We start from the raw sequence: 24,775 nt of genomic DNA on the forward strand, positions 1-24,775 counted from the left end.
GAGAGGCCCAGCGGTCGGGAGCAGCTCGAGCTGGGGGCTCGCACAGCCCGGGCTGCTGCTGCTGGACCCGGCTGCGGGCTCCCTCCCCACGTCTGGCGCAAGAGCCGCATTCTTGCCAGGTGCCCCCCTATCTTGTGAACCCCTTGCCCGGGAGGAGGAGGAGGCGGCGGCGGCGGGGGGATTAACATGAGCACATCCACCTTGCCAGCGCCCGGGGCCGCAGCTGCTCGGCCGGCGCGGCGGGTTCGCTTTAGGAATCTGCTGCGGAGGGAGAGGAGAGTTTCATTCACAGAAGGCGGCGGCGAGGCTGTGCGGAGGGGCGGGGAGAGAGGCAGGGGGGGACCCGGCAGAGGGGGAAGAGAAGAGAGCGAAGCCAGGACTGAGGAGGGAGAAGGGGGCGCGAGGAAAGCGGGAGGGCGCCCCGGCCCCATGGACAATTCAGCCCCGGCCCGGACGGGTTAAGCACATGCCGCGGCGGGGTCGGTTTACATGTAAATACGGAGCAGCTGCTGCTCTCCGGCTCGGGCCGGCTCTTCCAAGCCTCTGATTGGCTGCCGATGACATCACCCCTCGCCCCTCCCGCGTTATACCACAGCGGGCCGAAGCTACGGCGGATAACCCATCCCCAAGCGGCTGGGAAGCCCGCCCCCCCCGGCTCCGCCCACCCCGCCGCCTCCAGCCATTGGCAGCCAGGCGCCGGGAGCCCGCTCGCTTACAGGGGAGAGCCGCCATTGGGCGTGGGCGCCGTCCGTGCCCGCCCGCCCCGCCCCTTTCGAACCTTACATTTACAGTGTAGCAAAAGAGAAAGTAACTCTGTTGCAGCTGGAGATCAATGAAGCCGAGTGAATGGGGGTTTAACGTGTAACTCCGTAGCCACCGCCAAGCGCCAGATGCTGAAGGGATATACTTATTTATGAAGTAAGTGGAAGGCTCTGATTATAACGACAGAGGCGGGCAGCGTTTATGTTGTTACACACCGGTGCAGTACTTCTAACGTACATCATGTTAGGGAAGGACATAGCTTCATCTGTATGCAATGCTACTTTTGGAGTGGCGGTGTAGACAGCTTGGGCAACAGTCTTGTGCGTGTACTGCCTCGTAGTTCTGATCTCTCTTATTTCCAGTGAGTGTTGGTGGGATGGGGGAAGAGGCTTTGCTTGTTTGGGATTGCTGCAGTGTGTATCGCGGGGGTGAGAGACCAGAATACACGGAGGGCTCGCCTTGCACCTTCTTCCTACTTTTTTGGCTTTATCTCCCCAGTCCCCACCCCACCAGGCCAGACACACACACTTCATTTTTGTATGTCCTGGGGGAAGAGAGGGTGGGGGGTTAGTGGTGCTAAGCAGGGCAGCGTTAGCTCTATTCTGAATTCAGGGTTTCGTTGGAAATATACGATCCTCTGCTGCAGAAATGCAGATCTTCCAAAACTGCATATATCCTTGTATCTAAAGTGGGAAACACTCCTCTTTAACCGGCATCAAATCCTGTGAAGTGTTTTTGTAATCTTACTGATTTTATGTATGTTTTGAAATAACATTAGTTGGCTTTTATTTTTAATTGTGCTGCTGTTTTTCTTTACTAGCTGGAGGAGATTGCTTTTAAATTCTCTGTTATGTTTGACTGTTGGGCTCTTTTACAAAAAGGGGGAGGAGGAGGAGGAGGGATAGACTAGACAATTTACCAGGGGTCCTTTTGTAAAGATTGATCTGTTTCTACCCTGAGATTTCATTTTTTGTCATGTTAGTGCCAACTTTCATCTATAGATGATACATATTTTCCCCACTGTGAAGATGTTTTCAAATTCATCCTGCCAAGAGATTTTTTTTTTTTTAGAGAAAAGAAGGAGGTGGAGGGGCTTGTATTCTCTGGCCTGGGGGGGAAAAGGGGGGAGGGTTTTGTAAACATGGACAGTATAATGCTGGAGGGGGGGTAAACTGCTATTAGAAGTGCTCTGTCACTTTTAGTTTGTTAGATTTATTTCATTGTTAGATTGAGGGAATGTATTTTGAAGAGTGGCATCAGATGCTCTGAAAGTTGTTGGTGGATTTTCATTTCTTTCTTTTTTTGGGGGGGAGGGGGGAGCATTTTTAATTTTATGTGGTATCTCTTGGTAGATGAGACACTAAAGCTTATACAGATCTTGACCTGGAGAGGTGGGGTTGAGAGGGACCCTTATTTTTCGAGTCTCTAAAACTGTTCATTGGGGGGAGGGTGCTTCTGTCTCTAGGATTGCTTGAGGTGCTAGAGTTTCCAGGCCTGTATATTTTTTTATTAGAATTGTACAAGGATGTGAAAAGGGGAGATGCAGTTGAAAGGCACAAGCCTGCATTCCATAATGATCTCTGGCATCTTCTGTTTCTTGTTATGCCTTTATTTATCGATATGAGTTCATGTTTTCAAATGGCTTTCTCAAGGATTTATTCCAAGGCTAGTTTTATTCTGGCTTGCTAGAAAAGTTGCAGATCTTCCTCTGTTGTCCCTTGCTGTGAGCAGAGAAATGGGAGAACATGCCTTTTTATTATCTTTGTCAGTTGTATGCTTTGCAGCCCTAAGACTTCAGAGTAAATCAGCATCTGCATGTAAATGAATGTCTTCTCTCCATTATAGTTGCATGGTCTAGGCCAATTGCATATTCTGCATTCTCTTTGCATGCAGGCTAAGGATTGAAACTTCTGCTGCAGAGTTGGGAAAGGTTCCTTTGTGAACTGCTCTGAGCTGATCACTCTTCTAGTTGGTGATGAGTATCAGAAACCGCTTTTAGAAATCTCTGGCCCAGTATGTGTCATGTGATCCTTTTTATTTTTCCTTTTGCAGACGGATCTTGAGTTCTTCTTGACTTGCCAATTCTCAGCCTCCTCATGCCTCCATCTCCTTTAGACGACAGGGTAGTAGTGGCACTTTCAAGGCCAGTAAGACCTCAGGATCTCAACCTTTGTTTAGACTCTAGCTACCTTGAATCTGCCTCTTCTGCCAGTGAGAGTCACACAAGTCTCCTTGGCACAGCTGTTGTGTCCCTAAAGGCTGCTAATCTCACGTATATGCCCTCATCCAACGGCTCTGCACGCTCCCTGAGTTGTGGATGCAGCAGTGCCAGTTGCTGCACTGTGGCAACTTACGACAAGGACAATCAGGCCCAAACTCAAGCAAGCACCAGCAGCACCACCAACGTAGGAACCTCTACCACCTGCCCTGCTAACCAAATGGTCAACAACAATGAGAACACGGGCACATTGAGTCCATCAGGTGGAGTGGGAAGCCCAGCCTCAGGCACAACTAAGCAACTAGCTAGCATAAAAATAATCTATCCTAATGACCTGGCTAAAAAGATGACCAAAGGCAACAAGAGCCACCAACAGAACCAAGGGCCTGTTATCATTGACTGCAGGCCATTCATGGAGTACAATAAGAGTCACATTCAAGGGGCTGTTCACATTAACTGTTCTGACAAGATCAGCAGGAGAAGGCTCCAGCAGGGCAAGATCACTGTCTTGGACTTGATCTCCTGCCGGGAAGGCAAGGACTCCTTCAAGAGGATCTTTTCCAAAGAAATTATAGTTTATGATGAGAATACCAATGAGCCAAGCCGAGTAATGCCTTCCCAGCCACTACACATAGTGCTGGAGTCACTCAAGCGAGAAGGCAAGGAACCTCTAGTTCTGAAAGGTACTTCTACCCACTACTCCAAAATAATCTGCTGGTTTGTTTTGTCTTGTTGCCATAAACCTCCTGTTTCTTTTGTTTGGTTGAAAGATATATACTTAAAATCTATTTGGGAATCTTATATGTATAGAGTCATCAATAGCAAAAGGAACATTCAATGAAATTACTGTAAGGTGGATACATAATGGCTGAATGACCATACTCTGAGTAGTTATAAATGTTTTGCTATCAGACTTGGGGGGGATTTATCTAGTGGGATCCCACAGGAGTCTGTCCTGGGTCTGGTCAATATTTTCAATAATGACTGGGATAACGGTGTGGAGAGCATTCTTATAACATTCCCAGTTCACACCAAATTGGGAGAGGTTGCAAGTAGTTTGGAGGGCAGGATTAGAATTCAAAACAACCTTTTCAAATTGTAGAATTGGTCTGAAATCAACATTATGAAATTCAATAAAGACTAGTGCAAAGTACTACACTTAGGAAGGAACAATTAAATGCACAGCTACAAAATGGTGAATAAGTGGCTAGACAGTAGTATTATTGAAAAGGATATGGAGGATACAGTAGATCATAAAACAAACGAGTCAACAAAGTGATGCAGTTGCTTTTTTAAAAAAAAAAAAAGTTAAAAACAGGCTGGAGTGTATTAACTGGAGTGTTGTATGTAAGAATTGGGAAATAATTGTCCCACTCTACTCAGCACTGATGACACCTCAGCTGGAATGCTGTGTCCAGTTCTGGGTGCCATTCTTCCAGAAAGATGTAGGAAAACTGGAGACAGAAGAGAAAAGAAACAAAAATGATAAAAGATTTAGACAACCTGATCTATGAGGAGATCATGGGCATGTTTAGCCTTGAGAAAAGAGGACTTGGGAGAGCCTGATAAGTCTTCAAATGTCTTAAGTGCTGTTTATAGAAAGGATGGTGATCAATTGTCTTCCACATCCACAGAAGGTAGGGCAAGAAGTAATGGGCTCAATCTGCAGCAAGGGAGATTTAGGTTAGATATTGGAGAAAAAACTTTCTACCTATAAGGGTAGTTAAACACTGGAATAGGCTTCCAAGAAAGGTTGTAGAATCCTTGTCATTGGAGGTTTTTAAAACCATATTGTTAGACATACACCTGTCAGGGATGATCTAGGTATACTTGGTCCCACAGGGGGCTGTACTAGATGGACTCTCAACATCCCTTCCAGCTCTCCATTTATTATAAGTCTATGATTAAAAGAGGGGAGGATGTATTTTAGCATGTATTTTGTATATAAAATATGGAGTTGATAGAGCTTGGTGTTAAGGATTTTTTTTTTTTTTTTTTTTTTAAACTGAATAGTGCCATCTGGGGGTGAAGGTAGATGGGAAAAGAGGGAGGAAACAGGCCAGATTCCTAATTTCTGTGTTGAATTTTAAATTTTCCCAACTATAAGCATTTGGACTAAAAATACTTCTAGCACAGGGCAAAGATCCTAGAAGATGCAGTACTCTACCCAAATAATCAAATTGACCTTTGGGGGAGCAGTCCTGCCATCCTTGCTATTTTAGTCTTCATAAAAAACTTAGCTCGTAGAAGTTGGAGATGGGCAATAGGGGGTGGAATAAAGGGGAAGAGGAAGAGCCATTGGGTTAACTAGTCCCAGTTACTAGTACAGGATGACTTCCTGTTACAGTGGTTCTCTGATCAGTCAGTGGACTACCATACTATACACAACCTGTTCTGGTGGCTGATAGTGAAATATTTTGAGATCCAAACTATACAGGATTGGAATGTTGGCAAGAAGGCCCATAAAATAATTTCTCTGCTCAGAAATGTTTTTTCCTGCAGACCACTTCAGAAGAACTACTGTTTTAATGAACTACTGGTTCTTCCCCCTCCTTGTAGCTATTGTTTAGCCAAACAGTACATACTGAACTCCCTTCATCTTTCCTCAGAAGTCATTTCTTCTAGCTTTGCAATTCTACCACAAAGACTATGGCAGCTAAACTCTGTTCTGAGAGTTGCTAGAGGATTCTGTGAAACTAGATGGGTTAAAAATGTAGCTGAATTAAAGGTTTTGTGGCAGCCTTCACTCAGAGTTGTGATTTTGTTAAACCTTAGAATTATGTTTTGGCTTTTTTGTGCATTAACTGCAACTCACGGTGACATTGATTTGGTTTTGACAATTGCACTATTTCCCAACAGACTTTCACTGAAATCATTAGGCCATCATGATGATTCTTGTGTATGCAAAAGGGACAGAGAGGCACATCATAGAGTAAGGCATCCTTTTAAATTCAATGCTACTGGCCATAGTTCTGTCTGAACAAAGCTTTCCTTTATCCCCACAGTTTTGACACTCTTACCTTTTCACCAAAGAAATGTTTTATAAAAAGGGATCTTTTTCTATATTTCTTTGTAAAAAGGATATGGTTAAATGATATCCCATCATGACAATTCCAGGATCTTGTTACACGGTGTGGGAGAGAGGGTATATCTGTATAGATATTTGGTGTCCATGAGATATTAGGCAATTGGAACAGTAGCAAGCAAGTCCACACAGGTGTCATGCTTGAAACATGGCTTTTATAGCCTCCTCTATTTGTTACTTGCTTGGTGCTTTGCTGAGATCTCATAGAGTGCTTGCAACATCATGTAGCACATATGGCTTTGGTCCTGTTCTGAAGCAGATCGTTTTAAAATTGGTGAGAAGCATTTAGTGGTTGGCTCAGAAGATGCTCTTCATAGAAGAGGTTGGATTCCTCCCCCTCCCCCATCTATCACATGTTCTTTCTGAACTATTTCTGCCAACTGGGGTGAAATTGAGGTAGAGGACAAGGGAAGAAAAACCATGTGTTAACAGAGGTATAAAGCGAATGGAATTAGCATGGGAAAGTGCATCAAGTGGAAGAAGGCCAAGAGGTCTCCCATTTTAAACAGGTGTCATGCATTTTTAAACCCTCTCCCTCTCCCCACCTGATTTGAAATGGGGTCTGAATAGGGGTCTCTTGGAGTTAGGGATATTATAGAGTAAATAAGGCTCTACTTAGACTTCCATGCTTGGAAAGTGGCAGTAGACGTGCTTGTTGTTTAGTTCCAGTTGTCAGATAGGATTTTTCCATCATGCTTCAATAGCGTGTGTGTGCGTGTATGTGTGTGTGTGTGTGTGTGTGTTTAGGGATTGAACTAAAACTGACGAGAGGATATAAAGCCTCTTTGCTTTTTATTTTAGGAGATTTCTCCTGCTCACTGCAATCCAGTCATAATTTATTGCTGGCCCATCTGATCCTCTGTTTTATGTTTGTAAACATTGGTTGCTAACCTTGCTGTCCAAATTTATGTCCCCCTGATCTGGTGCCATGTTTTCCATGTATGGTGCTGCCTGTCAACCAAGCAGCCTTGTTGCCGTTTTAGTGTAGCAGTGTCACATTGAGGAGAAACTGATCAGAGAACCTCAGAGCCTTTGGCCTTGGGGATTAAATTACTGCTTTAATTTACAGTTCTTCTGGTTGGTGACCTCGGTCCAAGATGTATTTTGTTCTAGATGTCTGAATCTTCTTTTTAACAGTGAGGAAATATTGTGCTGATCTTCTAAGACCAGACAGAACTATTGATAAAAGACACTTTAAATTTCTCCAGTCATATTTACACTTAAGCAACTTGGTTTAACTTGAAATTAATAACTTATCTTTAATGTTAACAGGACTACATGTTGTACTGGGGCTGCAACAAGAAGACACAGCTGGGCAGTATTGAATAGGATTGGTCTTTGCCTTTGTGTCTTATGTAGGGATTTTACACTCTAATGTTCCTCCCCCTCCCAACTGTCTTCTCTGGACTTCTTCTTTTCCACTTCATTTGGTTAAGGGGTACAATTTTTTTCTTTATAATTAAGGTAAGATTTGCATTTGATTTAAGCACTTCAAAAGCCAAGTTTAAAATGCTGCTATGTCTTTTTGAATAACAAATATAAGTACTTCTATATTTACAAAAGTCATGAACTTTTGGCATTATCATCAAATTGTGTAAACTTTAAACTACTTTTTATTTTATCCTGACCAAATCCAAAGTTTTAGTTTGGTTGTATACAGTATGGAAAATAGCTTTCTCCCCACCTCCCTCCCAACTTCCCCTTTTTTCCTTCCCTTTAGTGTAAATGCTTGTATTAAGTGGCTATCAGAATTTAAAAGGCACTTTCTCTAGTGGTTGGATTTCTTTGCATATCACAGTCATATCTTTTCCTCTTAGGGTACCACATACTGTGATCAGTTCTGTAATGTCTTTCACCAGTTCCTGCTAAGTGACTTAGACAATTTGCTTTGCGTTACTGTTCCTGGTTTTCTGGGTTTTTTTGTTTTGTTTCCATCTCCTCCAAAGTCAGTGGGTGGAAAAATATCAGTGATGTGTCCCTAATCCTGCTCTCCTTGAAGGTGATGGAAAAATAGTCACTGTATTCAATGGAAGTAGACTGGGGGCCCTGATGGCTTGATCCTTAGCCTCATCAGCCCATGAAACGGTGGGAGGGAGAGACATGGGGGAAATCCTGGCCTCACTGAAGTTAATAGCACTTCCAGGATTTCACCTATGGTGTGAAGGGACCTCAGTGCCTTACAGGGGAAATACTTCTCCTATTAGTGACTAATCTACAATTGAAGCGGTATTGCCAACCCTCTCAATTTTATCTCAAGTCCTTGGGGTTTGCTTTTTTGTGTTTTTGTTTTTCCCCTTTAAAACCCCAGATCTTGGAGTCATGTAATTACATAAATATTTCTGCTCTAATTTAAAAAAAAAAAAAAAAAAAAAAAGTTTGTCTGGGTTTGCATGAAAAATCTGGGGATGGGGGAGGGGAATGAACTGTAAAGGCTTAGAAACCAGAAGCTATGTGGAATTTTTTTTTTGGGGGGGGGGGGGGATGAGGAGGAATCCTATGATTTTCCCCCACCCCCCAGCCAATCACACTTTTTTAAGAGGTGACTCTGATTTGAGATTTTGAATACATGGGATTGGCAATCCTGCTGAAGGGTGCTTGTTTCTAAAGAAATTCGTGCAGCTTTTCACAGTATGGTGCACAATTGGGTTATATGAACCCAGAGAACTGTGGCTAAAGCTCAGTTAGAATCCCTTCTAACTCCTTTTATTTTCCTCTTGGTGTGAGGACCTTATTTATGTTCTGGTGTACTATCTTTTCATTGTTCATGCCAAGGGGGAATAAATGAAGTGTTTTAGGTCTTGTTATAGTGATGAGTGTAAAACCTGCAAACAAGACACTTTGTGCTTATTGTCATGATCTAAGAATAATTTCTGGACTCCTAACTAGCTTAACCAGGTAACCACAAAGTTAAAATAATTCCTAAAGAATGTGAGATTTGTAGACTTTTTATTTAAAGTCCTTCTAATGCAAAACACCAAGCTCTCTGTGAAATACAGTTATCACCTTTCTTCTCTGTTGCTGTGGTTGTCATTTTCTCTTCAGAAATCAACATGGTTATGTTTTGTTGTAAATATGACATCATTTCATTGATGTCAGAGTTACTCTAAATTTCCAGAGGTATAATTAAAGGTCAGATTTCTGCTCTGTGACTGACCAAACCCATTGGCCAATAGAATGTGTGAATACTTAGCATGTATTTCTTCCAGGGATCTCAATGCACTATAGTCACTTGCACCTTTTCCCTAGTGTAGTTATGGTCTATTTTTAAATGTTAACTAATATGTGAAAATCCGAGTGTGATTAAAAATCTGACCCCCCTGAGATCAATGGCAAAACTCCCACTGACTCCAGCTAGGGTCAGGATTTCACCCTAAGATTTTAACATGTACTAGCTAACATGTTAAAACTACACCTTTTTTCCCGTGGAGTTGACAAGACGAATAAGACCTTGTCTACATTCTCTCTACTCCAATTATGTACATGGGGTTTATACTAATTTTGCATGTAGGTAAACTGAGGCACAAATATTCTTGGAAAATATAACATTCTCAATCCCTTCAACAGCATTAAAGGGACACTTCAGTTTTTCATATGCCGCAAACTATTCTTTCTCTTTGCAGCTACATAAAGTGCTGTTCTTGCCTCCAAAATAAATGGTACCTATTCTGCGATACCCCAGTATGCACTGTGCTGGTGATGTCACACTCAGCCTTGAAGAAAGCAGGAGACTACTTCTGTGTAGGTGTAAGAAGTCCTGTTTTTCTTCCAATATTGCATTTTTTTTTCTTTTTCAAAGGTTTTCAATGTTCGTATAACCTGGGAATCCACAATAAGAATATTAGAAAGCAAATTGTTTAAAAGAACAATCCCTGCAATACTGTGGAGGAACAATCTGGATTTACCATCTCTTTTTGGAGGCTGGCTCCATCTCTGTAAGGCTGGGTGTGACATAACCTGCAATGTGAATGGCAGGTTTAGCATGAGATAAGAGCTGGCATTTGGTGAAGGGGATTAGCAGTGTATGGATCTGCAAAAGACTACTGAGTTGGGTGATAGGTAGCTAAATTACTAATACTGCCATTCATTCTCTTTACCCTACTTGGTATGGGACATTCAGTACCTACTACTAAAATTCTATTGTTCTTGGTAATATTGCATATTTAAGATCCCCTTCAGTGACAGTTTAGTGCTGTTGATAGGTACTGGATTGACAGCCCTGGCAGCAATACCTGCTTAACCACAGAACCAGGTACAGCACTGGCCTTGTCTTCACTGCTAAAAAAGGTGTGTTCTTTTTAACCTGGGGGTAAAGCATGAACTGTTCTGAAGTAAAAAACACAAGGTAGTTAGGGCACTTCAGTTTTACTGCAAGGTAAATTTGCCACAGTCAGCCCCTGGAAAGGATATAAGGCTGTTCAGCTTTACCATGAGGAAAGCAGCCCTATATCCCTTCCAGGGCCTTATCGTCACTGTTTTTCTGTTTTAAAACCTTGGAGATAGTTCACGTGTGTTTAGTTACCCTGAGGTAAAGGAAGAAACAAGCCTCTTGTTAAGCAGTGAAAACAAGGCATCTTGCACTATTGTGGCTTTGACATGTTACCCAATAATGGACCGCAACCCTGGCTGGAGAAACCTTCCTTAAGAATGTAAGGCAGATCAGTTTCTTCACCTGCTGGCTCAGTGGTCACCACTGAGACTTCCAGCATGAGTGTTAGTGTTTAATTGTCATGTGGATGTACAAAGCTAGGCATTGTTTTGGTAATTTGTTTGTACAGTAGGTTATGTTCTAGGCATAAGTGGTAACCTGAACACTGCTGAGTGCAGGTATGTCTGCGTAATGCCTATTAAGTTTACGCATATGGGGGTGGGGCTGGTTCCTTCAGCATAGCAGCTGACATTGTTTTTGTGCTTAATAATCAAAGGTTCTTAAGATTACCTTGGGTTTATAACAAATCTGAAATGTTCTGTGAGGGATCAACCACCAGTCTTTAAGTTGTGACTTCTTAACATGTTTGTAGATGGAATAAGTAAGAGAATGTTAAAGGTGCATATTTTAGGACTCAAAAGCAAGAAATACCCAAAGTAGGCGCGCGCGCGTGCGCTCTCTCTCTCTCTGTGTCCAATGGTTTTTATTCTCATGATTACATACTGTTTCTCAAGTAATACAGTATAGCATTCAACTTTGCTACAAATTTTAGATACAGAAATGTAGCACTTCCTACTGCCACTCTGTTTATGCAGACAACCCCATGAAAGTTCCTTCAGGTACACTACAAATTGCAATTTACCAGGCTGTAGGAAAAAATGCATGGCATTGTGTTTTAAGGAAATGTAATCATATAATATAAAAATTGTCATTATGCATATAGAACCATAGAAATTAGGGCTGGAAGGGACCTCAGAAGGCCATCTAGTTCATCACTCACATGATGAGGCCATAGTAGTGTACCTGGATTATCTGACAGGCATTTATGTAATTTGTTCTTAAAAACCACCAATGACTGGGATTCCATAGGTAACTTGTTCCAGAGTTTAACTATGTTTTATAATTGGATTCCCTCTCCCCCTCCCTCCCCCACCGGCTGCCAGCAATATCTAATCTAAATCTCCCTTGCTACAAACTAAGCCCATTACTTCTTGTCCTACCCTCAGTGGACATGAACAACTGATCATTGTCCTCTTTATAACAACCTTTTTATGTAAATATGCGCAAGAGGGCAGAGCTAAGATTGAGCATGCAACTTGAACTGTGCAACTGTAACATTCTCTTAATTTTGTTAGAATCTTCTAGAATGTATGTGGGGCGCAGTATTTACAGGCTCCAAAAATCATTTGGCTTAAATAGCATAAGATTAAATGCACTTGGAGTGACTTTTATTTGCTGCCTTGTTTCTGTGCCTAAGAAAAGAGAGAGAACAGTTCCTTTAATATCACTGAATTTCTGTTTGGCTTTAATGCAACTCGTATCTCTTACAGACCTGTGCCTCACTGACTGCACAGAGGTCCTGATCCTATGAATGTGGAAAATCCCAAAATTATTGTGGGCACAACTGTCTGTAGGATCAGGCCAGGCTACCCACCCCTCCACGCCAACCTCCGGAAAATAAAAACCCTATACATAACTAAAAACCTCCAGTATGTTTAAAGTAGACCGCTAGATTGGCCATATATCATCCAGTTGCACCCTACCTCTGCTTAGAACACTGTACTGACATTTAAAAACATTGTGTATGTGTACAATGCTAACTTTCAAATCCTTGCAGTTTGGCCAGTGGAACATTCCAGAGCAATCAGCGAGGGGCACTTCTCTGCCACATTGATACTTTTTGCCCAAGATGCTTCATCATTAGAGCTGGGGGTTTTTTTGTTTTAAATCTTGGAACTTTTTTGTACTGGGAATTATTTTTGCTCCCATTAAAGTTCACCTTTAGGGCCTGGAAAAATCTGCCTGGAAGGGGAAGATTCAAGCATGGATTTCCAACATCCCACCCCTAGATCTCTGTTGGTCTGTAGGGAGAACATCTTCCTACCCTGTTGGGGTATAGAATGTCCTCTGTATGGTTCGGGGAGGGGAGGGGAAAGAATAGCATAGTGGAGATGGCTTCCTTTTCTGTGGAGAAGATAAGAGATCTGCATGTGTAGGGTATATCTATGCATAGATCATGGGGGCACTATCTGGGCCAATAGCCATAACTGCCAAGTCACAGCAATGATAACTTTATCCCTGTGTGATTAAACATACATAATGGACTTGCTGGGAGGCCTTGGGCAAGTCATTTTAATTTGTGTGGTTTTTTTTTTTTTTTTCTTTTCTCTCTCTCTCTCTCTCTCAACTCCCAGTTTATAAAACAGAGCTAATACTTTGCCTATCGTGGTTACTATTAAATGTAATTGACCCAGAATTATCAACAGTAATTTTTTAATGTTTTAGTACTACATCTGCAGCATTGCCAAACTCAAGCTTTGAAAATCAGTCAGGCCACTCCAAAACATAAGATATTTTTAAATAAGTAATAGATGTTGGGCTGTTATGAGCTGTGATTCTCTACTCTTTCTCCCCCCCCCCCCCCCCCCCCCCGGCCCAATATTTTTTTTCTGCAACAATGAAGGATAGAATAAAAGCTGAACTTTCCATACAGTTGTCAGTCTGTCTTTGGGAGCTGGGCCTTAAGGAAAAACACCAAATATAGTGAAACTTGCAACAAAATGAGTTAGCAAAACTACATCTGAGCTACCACTGGTCAGTAACCATGGGTAAATGGTAACCACTGTCCCTGTTACTGAATACTTTGAAGTTGTAAAGCACTTTGTTAGTGCTAATAATAGTAGACTGGTTGGGATCCAAGAAGGAAATAAAATTTTGAGTGATCATGTTTGTTTCAAATTTATATTACTACTGTAAAGCTTTTGAAAATCTTTAGAATATTTGAGTTAGCCCCCTTTTGATTCACTGAAAGGGAGAAGAGATGACTCTAAAGATGTCTGTAATAAAATGAAACATGTCACTCCTTGCCCTTGCAAGAATTATGCACATGAATTATTATTTGTAAAAATGCCTTGGGAAATTCAGAAAACCAAAAGACTGGGAGTAACTTGCAAGTGTCTGTCACATTAGTTGAATGCAAGGTTTAGTCAGTTTATTATGCTAAAGCCTGAAACTGGCTCTTATATAAGTGACTGGCCAATAATGTTATACACCAAAAGCTATTGTTCAGCAGTTGACCTGTTCTGAGACCACAACTGCTTCTACCTCCTCTGAAATAATAGGTTGCTCTTGGTTTTGGTCTCTAAGATATTGCAAGTGTTTCCTATGCACGCTATTGAAACTGTTAGAATTCACTGGCACTTTAAGACTAAAAATAGTTGATATTTTAACCCTAAATTTATTTTCAGCTTTTCATAATCACAAATCACTAGCAGAATATATACATGCACATTTACATTCCAAATGCAATTGTAAAATAAGAACTGTGTAAGGTATTTGGTTCTTTACAAGCATTATTCCTCACCTCACACTTGAGGCATTATGACCTATTTACAGATGGAGAAACTGACACCCAGGCTGAATTTAAGCGACTTGATCAAGACCACTCAATGAGTCAGTGGTAGAACTGAGATTAGAATTTGGGGTTTCTTTGTTCCCAGTCCTATTCTCTACTCACTGGATAATGTAGACTCATTTCCTTCCACACTTATCTGCCAAGGCTTGAGTTCAGGGTTCTGTTTCTACTATCTCAATAACATTACACATACTTAAAGCAGTGTATGGGATCATGCCTTCTCTGTCATAGTTGTCTTTCTCCTATTTTGCATTTTTCTTTCCCATCTCTCTCCTTCCTTTATCACCTTTATGATTAAGGCCTAAGGAACCAGCTTCATAGGAAAAGTAGCATCACATTCCCACAGAAAAGCTCTTTCTTCAGCAGCAGGTATGACTAATCAAGTGGATTGCAATGATTACAGTCTACCTGAAGTTCCCCAGGAATTGTGTGGAAAACCGCTCCATACAGGAACATAGGGCTGCTTTGTTAGTTATTGCTACCTGATGGCCTCTTGGATGTCAAGTTTGGGGAAGAGAATAATTTGCCCAGTGTTAAGTCATTCTTTAGTGAATGTTCCCAGGCTCCTTCAATATTATAGGGAAGCCTGTTAAAGACACTCTCTGTGTGTACTAATTCTGTTATAGTGACTCCTGTACGTAGTTGTAAATGGGCCCAATGTTCCCAGTGCATATGGAGATTTAGGGTCTGTTATTTAGCTACTGTTAGGATGACACAGAACTCCTATGAAGTGGGTCCACAGCCTTGGTCTTTGTGAGCTGCTCAGTGACATAGGGTGGCCTAGTAGATCTAGCGGCAAAGCACATCTACTGACCATCTGGAGCTGGTCAGAAGAATGCATACCATCCTGTCCACCATATACCTGGTATTTATGAGTGCCAGGGTGGATTGGTGCTATTTTTTTATGTATAGGAATGATACCACATGCTTTGAGAGAGTTTCAGGCAGAAAACTGACAGCTGGGGGAGGAGGGGCAGAGCAGTGTGGGAGAACACCTTTTGTGTTCTTTCAGTTCCAGGCTGCTTGGAGCCAGTGTGGCTCTTAGCATAATTTAGAGTACGCCCTGAGCTACCTAAGTCTAGCCTGGCCTAGGCTGCCTGTGGCCATCCCTGTGCTATGGCCCTACCCTGGGAAGATGGATGTTCTCTTAGGATTGCTGCAGGCTGATCTGTGCACTGTCTTGCATCATGGGAATTCTCCTCTAAACAGCTAGGAATTGTTATTGCCCTAAAAGTGACAGGGGGAGAAACCCTTCCCTAACTGGTACAAACGAGCAACCAAGCTCCTTAGCAACAAGCCAGTGCGAACCCCATTGCTAGGGTGCTCTAGTCTCTGCAGTGACTTCCCATCAAATACATGTTTTGTATTGTGGTTGTACAGCACCCTCCATGATAGGATTGGCAGGGTGAGTCTTGCCACCCTCTGTGAGCTCCCATAACAGTTATATCCACTGGCACCATGAAACTGCTGGCCACTATGGGGAGGCGTGTGAGTACAAGCAGGCAGAACTTTCACAACAGCTGGACCTAGTGAAGCCTCTCTCGTAAGAGAGGCAAGTGCTGAACGACCTCCTCTGAGAACTCAGTACAAGACTCTTCTCTTTGACTTCGCTTTCCTTCATTAAGTTCCCTGCATACCTCTGTCCTATAAACTAATTACGTTAGTTCTATATGCTGGGAAGAAAGAACTAAAATGGTGCTGTAGGGAAGAAAGGGTGGTACTCCACCTTTACCCATAACTGAGAGAAGCTGTGTCTTCCTACTAATAGTCCTCTGGAGTGATGGAGGAGGAAACAATGTTGAGATGTAAAATGGTCATCATCAGGGTCCAGCATTAATACTGCTTTGGGGGAACAGGTCGCACCTCTGAGCCATTGTCAGGCTGACTCCTGATTCTGTAAGATAATGCTGCAGTAAATCAGATTATGAAGGCTTCCTTTACTACCAAAAGGGGTAGAAACTCTTTACTTAAGGTGTATGTTTGTTTTTAGTTTGTGTTTTTGTTTTTAAGTTCTTCAGTAATGAATGGGCTACTAGGGAATTGCTGATATGGGTTGTCAATGGCTCAGTCCCACCCCAGCTGTATGTGGGGCTAATGGAATTGTTGCAAAGGTAGCCACAGCATTGTTGATGAGAGGGTGCTATCTTTGTCCTCTGAAGAAGCAAGTTGCAGTATCTCCTATAGCACTTATGGCAAAGTTTGTCCTTCCTTTAAGAAAATATATTCCCTTGACAGCATAAAGTGAGTAAGTGGACAGATGAGTTGTGGAAACAGTGGCTTTCTTTAAAACCTACAGAGTAAGCAGAAGTGTGTATTTCTTACCCTTCCAGATTTACAATGGTGACCTTTTTTTTTTTTTTTTAAACTTTACCCCTTCCCTCTTTATATGTGCTGAGCCAGTACCCTTTTGCATTGCCTTAATGCTCACGTAATCCATCACATGATCACGCCAGCTGCTGACTGTGTCAATGTGAAGGCTGCATTGAAGGGCAAATGGCCATTATTGCTTTAGATGTAAATATGGTGATGGCTAGATAGAATTGAGATTCAGCAATAAAACCCCAAATGGAGATACTTTTTTCTCTAAGTGCTATTTCACTTTCTCCAGTCAAAGTTGACAGTCACTAGCGTATGTAAAACCTTTGTGGTGTCTTTATTGTATTTTTTTATTTTTTTGGTGTTAAACTGTGTGCAAAAGAGGAGAAAAAATTAATATTTCTAGATGACCTTTGTGTTTAATGTAGTTTCCAGTGGGAGTTTTTCATAGAAGTATGTATTCCTTCGGGGTTTATGCTGACATTTCCACTGACTATTTAAGTGGACTTAATGTTAATTTAAATCCCCATGGAAAGCATACTTTTGCTGTGAGAAGTTGTGACAGGCCTAATTGTGAGTTTTGCTATAAATGCCCACTATCCAGGGATGGTATTCTAAGACTAGTCTTCACTTGCCTTTCTTTCTACAAGCAATAGTGTGTCTTTGGGGGTTTGTTGTTTTGTTTTAGTGTCCAAAAATAAAGAACACTGCCTTCTCTTTTGGCTAAGAACAACATAAAATGAACAAATTAGAAGAAACTGCCATGCAATATGCCCTTGGGAATAATTTTTTTCAGGCCATTCTCCATTTTCCAGTTTTAAAACCAGTGTAGTAATCTTGGAATTGGCAGATGCACCAAAAGTCTCCCCTCATATAGTTGGAGGCAGGGGCTGGGGGCCTAGAAAGTCAGTGCAAAGTTGTTGGTTTTTATGTCTTTTACAACATACCCACATGGCCAATGATTCTCCTAGGCTGTGCACCTTAATCAGCATGTTAAAGTCAGGTTGTTAGATGCTCAAGAAGACAAATGTAAAGGCATGCTGATGGGTAGTCTAGGTCTAAAACTCAGGATTTGGGGGTGGGGGGAGAGGAAATAAGTAAGAAATCAGACTCTGAATATTTTGCAGAGTATCATAACTCTGCATGGCACTGTAGGGAGACAAAAAAGAAGATAATTACTGAAGGCTTTCTAGTGAAATTAGACAAGGGGTGGAGGGTTGAGTATGAAACTGTAAGGAATCACTGGGCCTTGAGGCCCATGCATGCAAACCAGTGTGCTCATTACAGCCCTGGGAGAAGGGGAAGGAGGGGAGGGAAGGAGGCCTTCAAAACTAGGAGCTAAAGTTGCAGGGCATGTGACTAGGAGCAAGCTTGTATCCTACAGGAAGCTAGATATAAGGTTTCCTGACTCTTAGGCAGGGCCAGCAGACAGGAGACCTAAGGAGTGGGGCATAGTATCCTGGAAACTACTACAAGGGAGGTGATATGTCCTTGCTCTTTCCCATTGTCAAAAGTGGGACAGGTCTCTTTTTGCCAAGTATTTTGAGCCTCTCTTGCACCTTTGTTTTAACCCTCAGAGCTGCTGGACAGATTCACCCGCCAGGATCGTCCAAATAGTCCAGATGCTTGAGTTTAGTTCTATGTCCCTTTCCTTAGGATGGGCATATGGATGAAACCAAAGTAGCAGGAACCCTTATCCCTTAAGGAGTGAATTGCAGGGTCTGATACTACTTATCCAGGAAGAGCAAAAGGAATAAATGGCACAAGAGTGGAAGTTAATGGTGGGAAGAAGAGGGATTTGAAGGAGGGTTGGTGGGGCAGAGGGATGTAGTTCCAAGTAGAGAGCACTATGGGAAAAGCTATGAATGAGGAGATGAGACTGGAAGAGTGGTCAGAGAACATGGATTGAGGTGGAGGGAAAAAGGAGATAAAATACAGGCAGGGAAGAGCTGTGCAGAGCCTCAGGGCATGTGTACACTGCCTCTTAAGTCTATCTAACTTGCGTTGCTAAGGGATGTGAAAAAGAGACGCCTCCCCGAGTGATGCAAGTTACTGCAACCTAAGCGCTGTCCACACTGGCACTATGTTGGCGGGAGATGCTCTCCTGCTGACATAGCTTCTGCCTCTCATGGAGGTGGAGTAATTATGCGGACAGGAGAGCTCTTCCGTCAGCATACAGACATGCTACAGTGGCACAGCTGCTTCGGTGCAGCTGCACTGATGTAGCTCTTCTAGCATAGACCTGCCATTAGAAGTGAGAATGACTTCAGTGTCAAGGCATGGTGCCAGAGAAAGGACTTGTTGCATGAGTGATGGGAGGTGGGAAGGGAAGCTTGTTTTAGCAGCTGAATGTTAGATGGTTGAAAAAGGAAGGCTATGTTTATCAGCTGCACTATTGCTGGTGAAAATAGTACAAAATCTACCTAGTGTAGACAAGGTTGAGGAGATTATATGTTATGGGGGGAAGGAGAGAGAGAGAGAGAGAGAGTATGTATGAATGTCCTCTGAACCAGAGTTCTGGCAGTGAGGAGTTGTTAGAAATTTAGAAGTGTTAATACAGGTGTGGGAATCTTCTTATCCTAAGTCACTCTTTAGAAACCAGAAAGGACCGCAATGTTGTCAAGGATGTGCTTGCAACTCTTTAACCTTTGTTAACTTCCTTTAGACCAGGGTTTGTTTATAAACCAACCTCTCTAGGTATTTCTCATATGGGGGGTGGGGAACTCACCTTGCAGGTTCTCTGGAATGTGCAGAGCTTTTTGGTTTGTCTGACCTTTTTGGTTTGTTTTTTTAGTGCTATGAAGTTTTCACCTTGGTAGCTTGATTAGAGAGACTAGATTAGATCAGGTGTATCAAGGTGGAAGCTGTTCTCTGTCAACTGTTTACTTTTTTTTGTTTTTTTGTTTAAGATTAATCTTTTGTGGCAAGGTTACACTTAAAGTTGTGTGTGGAGGGGGCAAAAAACCTGCTATGAACTGTTAGAAGATGCTGCAGACAGACCCTGGCAGGTGAGAAAAATGCTTGCAGGACTAGAGAGCAAGACTCCTCTAATCTGTTAGTAACCAACATACATAGAAAGGTCTAAGTCACTCGTGGCTTTTTTTTTTTTTTTTTAATTCTCCATCAAAGACTGGGCAGATTTCAGAGGCAAATGTGATGCAGCAAAGTCTACTCGTATTATGAAAAGGATGGCACCTGAGGTAAACAATTTCACTCTTGAAGAGCACTTGCTGTGGCAACAGATTTTCTTCCCCTCTTCTTTCAGAGGGTAAACAGAAATGCTTAAAATTAGCAGAAGTCTCGATGTAACTGTGTTTCTATCAGATTGCTATGTGCTGAGTTTCCCTCACCTGTACACGCTGTCATTTGAGCCCAATTTTGATCTAACACCAGGTTTTGCACAAGAAACTCGATGGAAGGCAAAGGAGGTACTCTGAATCTCCCTAATGTAAAGGAGATCAGAATCAGTCCCTCCTTTTTTTTTTTTTTTATTTTTTAAGCTAAGGAGAATTGTGCCTTTTTTTCCCTCTTATCACTTGCTCCCCACAGCACCCATTATTTATATTAGTAGCAGTACAGCTTTTGGAGATTTAGACTTCCTGAAGCAGAGGTGTCGAAGCCATGGCCTAAACTGTGACCCTCAAGGATGTTTGTGGTAAAACAAAAAACTTGTACTTGATGGTAGGAAATCCTGCGCTTAATCTGAAGTGTTTTTTGAATCGGCCCCATCAGTATGGGATAAATGTGGGAGGCAGAACTACCTACTGCTTCCCCTGAAGCCTCAGGAACAGCTTTGATATAAACTAGAAGCACTCTTAGGAGATGATGTCCCTTCCTTGCTACAGCTGTGCAGCAGCACCCAGGGTGACTTCCTCATGCATCACCGGGGAGGGTGGAGAGAGTAGCTCTTCCTGTTCTAGTGCCTCTCCACATCCCCGTACCAGCAACACGGATGGGGACAGCTCTCTAGCTGTATGCCACTGTAGAATCCCCAGTGCTGGGGTAATTCTCTTGTGGCTGCTGATGCAGCAGTGCAGTGGAAAGGGGCTGCATTGCAGCTCAGGTGTTGCTAGCATGTTTTTCTAACCCCTTCCTTGGCAATGGTGTCAAACACCAGGCCTGTGGCCGGATCCTGGCCAGTCTGATTCCATCATGCAAGATATGGACTCATCACCTTCTGTAGAATCTAAGCTTTCATTTAAAAAAACAAAAAAACCCCATCCTCTTTCAATATCTAGCCTTCAGGCCTGTGAAGATAACCTTTCACAAGTGTAATCTGCAGCAATGTATTTTGTCAGTCTGCAAAGCCTTGGAAAAAGGCTTTGAGAGATGTGAACTCCCCCAGCCTCCATTCATCTCACTGGAGGGTGTCAATTCTTTAAATGTCAATATTAAATATTTCATTGCTGAAGTGATTGGGAGTGAAGCCCCTAATGTGGGGAAAGGAACTGTGAATTGTTACAGGGGAGTGGAAATGCAGAAAGATGAATGGATGAGAGACAAAAATCTGGTCTACGTGAAGGAAAAAGTTGGTTGAACTCCCTTGAGTGGGTATTCTTAAATATGTTTGTGGCTAAAATCAATTGAACTTAATTTGGTTTCTTACCCAATTAAGCTGAATCAATTTTAGCTGCTCTTAGACCAATTTTAAGGATGCCCACACAAAGTAGATGAACTAATTTAGTTAAATCAAAGCTCTTCCTGGATGTAGACCACACTAAAAAGAAGGGAATGAAGACCAGAAGAAAGAGGAACAAAGGTCAGGGATAGCAGTGATCATAAAATGAACAAATTTTTTTCCATTGAGTGATGCTGTGTGACACAACTGGGCACTTACTTAAATTTTAGTATTATATTTATTATTTGTTATTACATAGAGACCGTATTGTATCCTTGATTGATATGCAAATCTCTGTGGCTCTGTGGCCAACCCTTTGTGGGCTCCAGTCCTAAACTCATGCCCCAAATCATGGGTCATAAATAAAACCAGAATTTAGCCCACCTCACAGAATGATTTTGACTCCCCGGGCATACAGATAATTTCTGAAAACAGTCCTATAACTGTTAAACAGCCTTAAGTGTGATTTTTTTTGCTAGTGTAGTTCTTGGGATGGTGGAAGGTAAGGGCTTTTTGAATAGGTCTGTTTATGCTAGTGTAGTTTTGTTATAGTGTGGACAGATTAAAATTAAACAGTGCAATATATGTCCCTCTGTGTGTTGTTTTAAGACACATTGACTTTCCTTTGAATCATCCTGCGCTTTGAATCAATTTGACATAAAGTCATCTGTTCATTAGTAATAACACAGAAGCAGTTTAATTATTGTCTTAATGGAAAAATACATGAGACTTTCATCAGCTGTTGCTTTTGGCAGTGCTTTTCTGCAGTAATGCAAATAAATGAGGTTACAGGTTTAAAGGAACAGGCTGTCCTTGCACAAATCCAAAGTGGCCTCTTAAACAATTTGTGCATGCCTGTTGCAATACGGCCATGTTATTGCTCCTGATATGCCCGAAATGTTACCTGCTGAAAACTCCTTATTTAATTTTGGACGTTACAAATTTTGGGTTTATAGTCCGGATTTGGTGTGTGTGCTTCATCCAGTTAGCTACTATTCATATGTTAAGTGGGCTTTTTTAAAAAACCATTAAAGCTTTTAGTGAATTACTTTTATTACTTGGTATTACTGGAAGATTGCAGCAGAGCAGAATAGAGTAAGAGTGGAACACTTAGGCTGGAGCAATTCGGAAAACAAGATATAGACAGAATATGTCCTTCGCCAATATTTTCCTGTAGTCTTTGGTTTTATCTCATGAAGTTGTGTTGTTTTATAATCTTTAGGATAGCTCTGAAAGATATTTAAAAGGTCTGTCTAAATGTTGACATCACATCTACAGTCTGTGATGTGTCAAAAATATGTTCCTGTTTTGTAACACAACAGGAACATACAGTACCAGTTAAAACTGGAACTTAAAGATATGCACCACTTGTAGGTCAGCAACAGATTGTGCTATTCTTTAGTTTTTCTGTAGAGACTGAGGCCTTGTGGTGGAAGCTGCCATATCCTAGCTCTTTAATATAGACCGTTTAGTGATTTTCTTGGAATGAAATCACTCTTAATTCTTGATCTTGCAGATGATACTGCTAGTGAAAGTTTCAATAAAAGCTGATTAGCATGTCTCTGCTATATGAGACCATTTTGTGTGTCTGCTGCATACAAATACAATACCCACTGAATATCTGTAACATTGTTACAACTCAAGCTAGTATACTTTTTTTCTTATTTAAAAGCTGCTATGGCTCAACATCTCCATTTAATCTACCTGTGCCTGTTTTTTCTGCTAACCAGATGATCCTCAGTGGGTTTCAGTCAGTTGAAACTGGTATGCAGCTGTTCTCCGGAGACTACAATGTAGTGACGAGAGGTTTGTTTTGATGAGAATAAAGTAATTGAGGCATTGATGAACATATGCAGAGTTGAAGAACTTGTCATTGGAGCTGGAGGGTATGGGGCTGACTTGATATGTTCAGCCTCATAAAAGTTTTGAACTCTCAAGACAGTTTTGCAGTCGGTTGTTAGTTATTAGCTGCTCTGGCAGAGAAGGCCGATGGAACATATACAGTTTCTGGGAAATATTTCAGATGTAGCCATAATGGCACAAATCTCTGGCTGCTTGCATCAGTGACTACCAAAAATAATCTGGCTTTTGAATTGTCTTGCTACATAGATGACAGGTCAGCCTGCCTGTCATGAAGAGTGTTGCTTCCTTGCGTCCAGTCTTTATGAAAGAAATACCTGGGATTTCTAGATGTCCTGTGCACCCACAGATCCCATGGACTTCAATTAGATTTGGGTGTGCTCAGACCCCCTGAAAATCTGCTCATCAGCCACTTTGGGTGAAATCTGTATGGAAGTGCTTGCACCATCTCTGCATAAATGCTTGTAATGAAATGGCTGCATTGTACTGTCATAGGGTGAAGTTATACTTTTCATCACAGGCAGGTGAGTGGATATAGTCTGCCACATGGTGTTTGCAGCTACATAATACTCTGCCTAGGAGATCTAAATTCTTATCAAATGGGCCATAGTTGCTTTTATAGCTTTGTGTGTGTTTTCTACCAGAATATGTCACTGACTTCAATCGGATCTCTCATGGAACAAGGTACTACTCACCCTTAGTAAGGGTACCGTATCTACATCTCTATAGCTGTCTCTTCAGTGGTGCCTCAAAAATAGACTCCCATGCCAACAAACTGGTTTTTTCTTTTCTTTTTTTTCTCTGACTTATGATTTGCTTCTCTGGACGTGTGTGTGTGTGTGTGTGTGTGTGTGTGTGTGTGTGTGTGTGTGTGTGTGTGCGCGCGCGCTGCGGCTGCTACTGGCAGTTTTAACAACATCTTTTAATGTGCATCTTACTCTATACATAAAAAAATACATAATACAACTGATGCATTTCATTTTTGATTCTTCTCAAACCTACCCACCCTCTTCATGACACTTCTTATTTTTGCACTATGACCTGGGAAGCTTTGGAAGTACAGTGCAGCAGAACCGATTAGTGTCACCCATAGATCCTCTGACAGCTAAAAATACTGAGCCTTTGACATGCCCCTCCCAGGCTCTTCCTACCCAGTGTTCCTGAGGTTCTTTTCCTGATAGCAGTGACATGGTGAAGTCCTTGTCACACTAGCTTTGGAGCATCCACTCTTAAAAACAGACCAGCTGCAGGTCAGTATCGACCTTTTCTTTTCTTTGTGTTCTTTTTTCTACAGAACACAGATGTTAAATTCTGGGATAACAGCCATCCTCTTAAGGAATACTAATCCACTGAAAGCTCTCGTGGTTTTATTTACACACACACACACACACACACACATGCGGATGGGGACCCCATCTTGACTTTGGACATCAGGAAATTCACTTGATATATATTATTATTCCAGCAAGTGAGTGCAATAAATTGCACTCAGATGTATTCACAAAGTACATGTTTAAATTACATGTAGTGCCAAACAACCCACTAGGATCAAGGCCCCATTATGTTAAGTGCTGTGGAAACACATTGTAAATTTGGTTTATAAAGAATGTCTTACTATCTAGTGAGTTACCTTTATTTTATGAAGGGGAGCCTTCTCTTTAGCTGCTTCTCTCTGCAATGCTTGTTTAGAGTGCTTTGTCTTATCTGGTGTGGGGAGAGCAAAGCTAAAGAGAGCCTAACTAATCTCATAACTTATAAAATTCCCTCCTCTTTCCCCCAACTCACCTCACTGCATGGTTCATAAGTATTTGCATTATTGTCTACTGTCTCTTTGCTTGTGTCTCCAAGGCCACGTA

General features: G+C 41.9%; 1 protein-coding gene across 1 annotated transcript in view; it reads left to right on the forward strand.

Annotated features, from left to right (window-relative positions):
• Window positions 1-797: 797 nt before the first annotated feature.
• Window positions 798-24,775, forward strand: part of DUSP10 (dual specificity phosphatase 10) — a 34,339-nt gene continuing 10,361 nt past the window's right edge. Inside the window, exons 1-2 of the mRNA XM_067564917.1 lie at window positions 798-918; window positions 2,815-3,663. Coding sequence (XP_067421018.1) covers window positions 2,859-3,663 — 805 coding nt within the window. The 5' untranslated portion in view covers window positions 798-918; window positions 2,815-2,858. The remainder of the gene's footprint in view (window positions 919-2,814; window positions 3,664-24,775) is intronic.

Source organism: Emydura macquarii, unplaced genomic scaffold (genome assembly GCF_026122565.2).
Source record: "Emydura macquarii macquarii isolate MOO-44397 ecotype Brisbane River unplaced genomic scaffold, CSIRO-AGI_Emac_v2 contig_2676, whole genome shotgun sequence".
NCBI classification, from domain to species: Eukaryota; Metazoa; Chordata; order Testudines; family Chelidae; genus Emydura; species Emydura macquarii.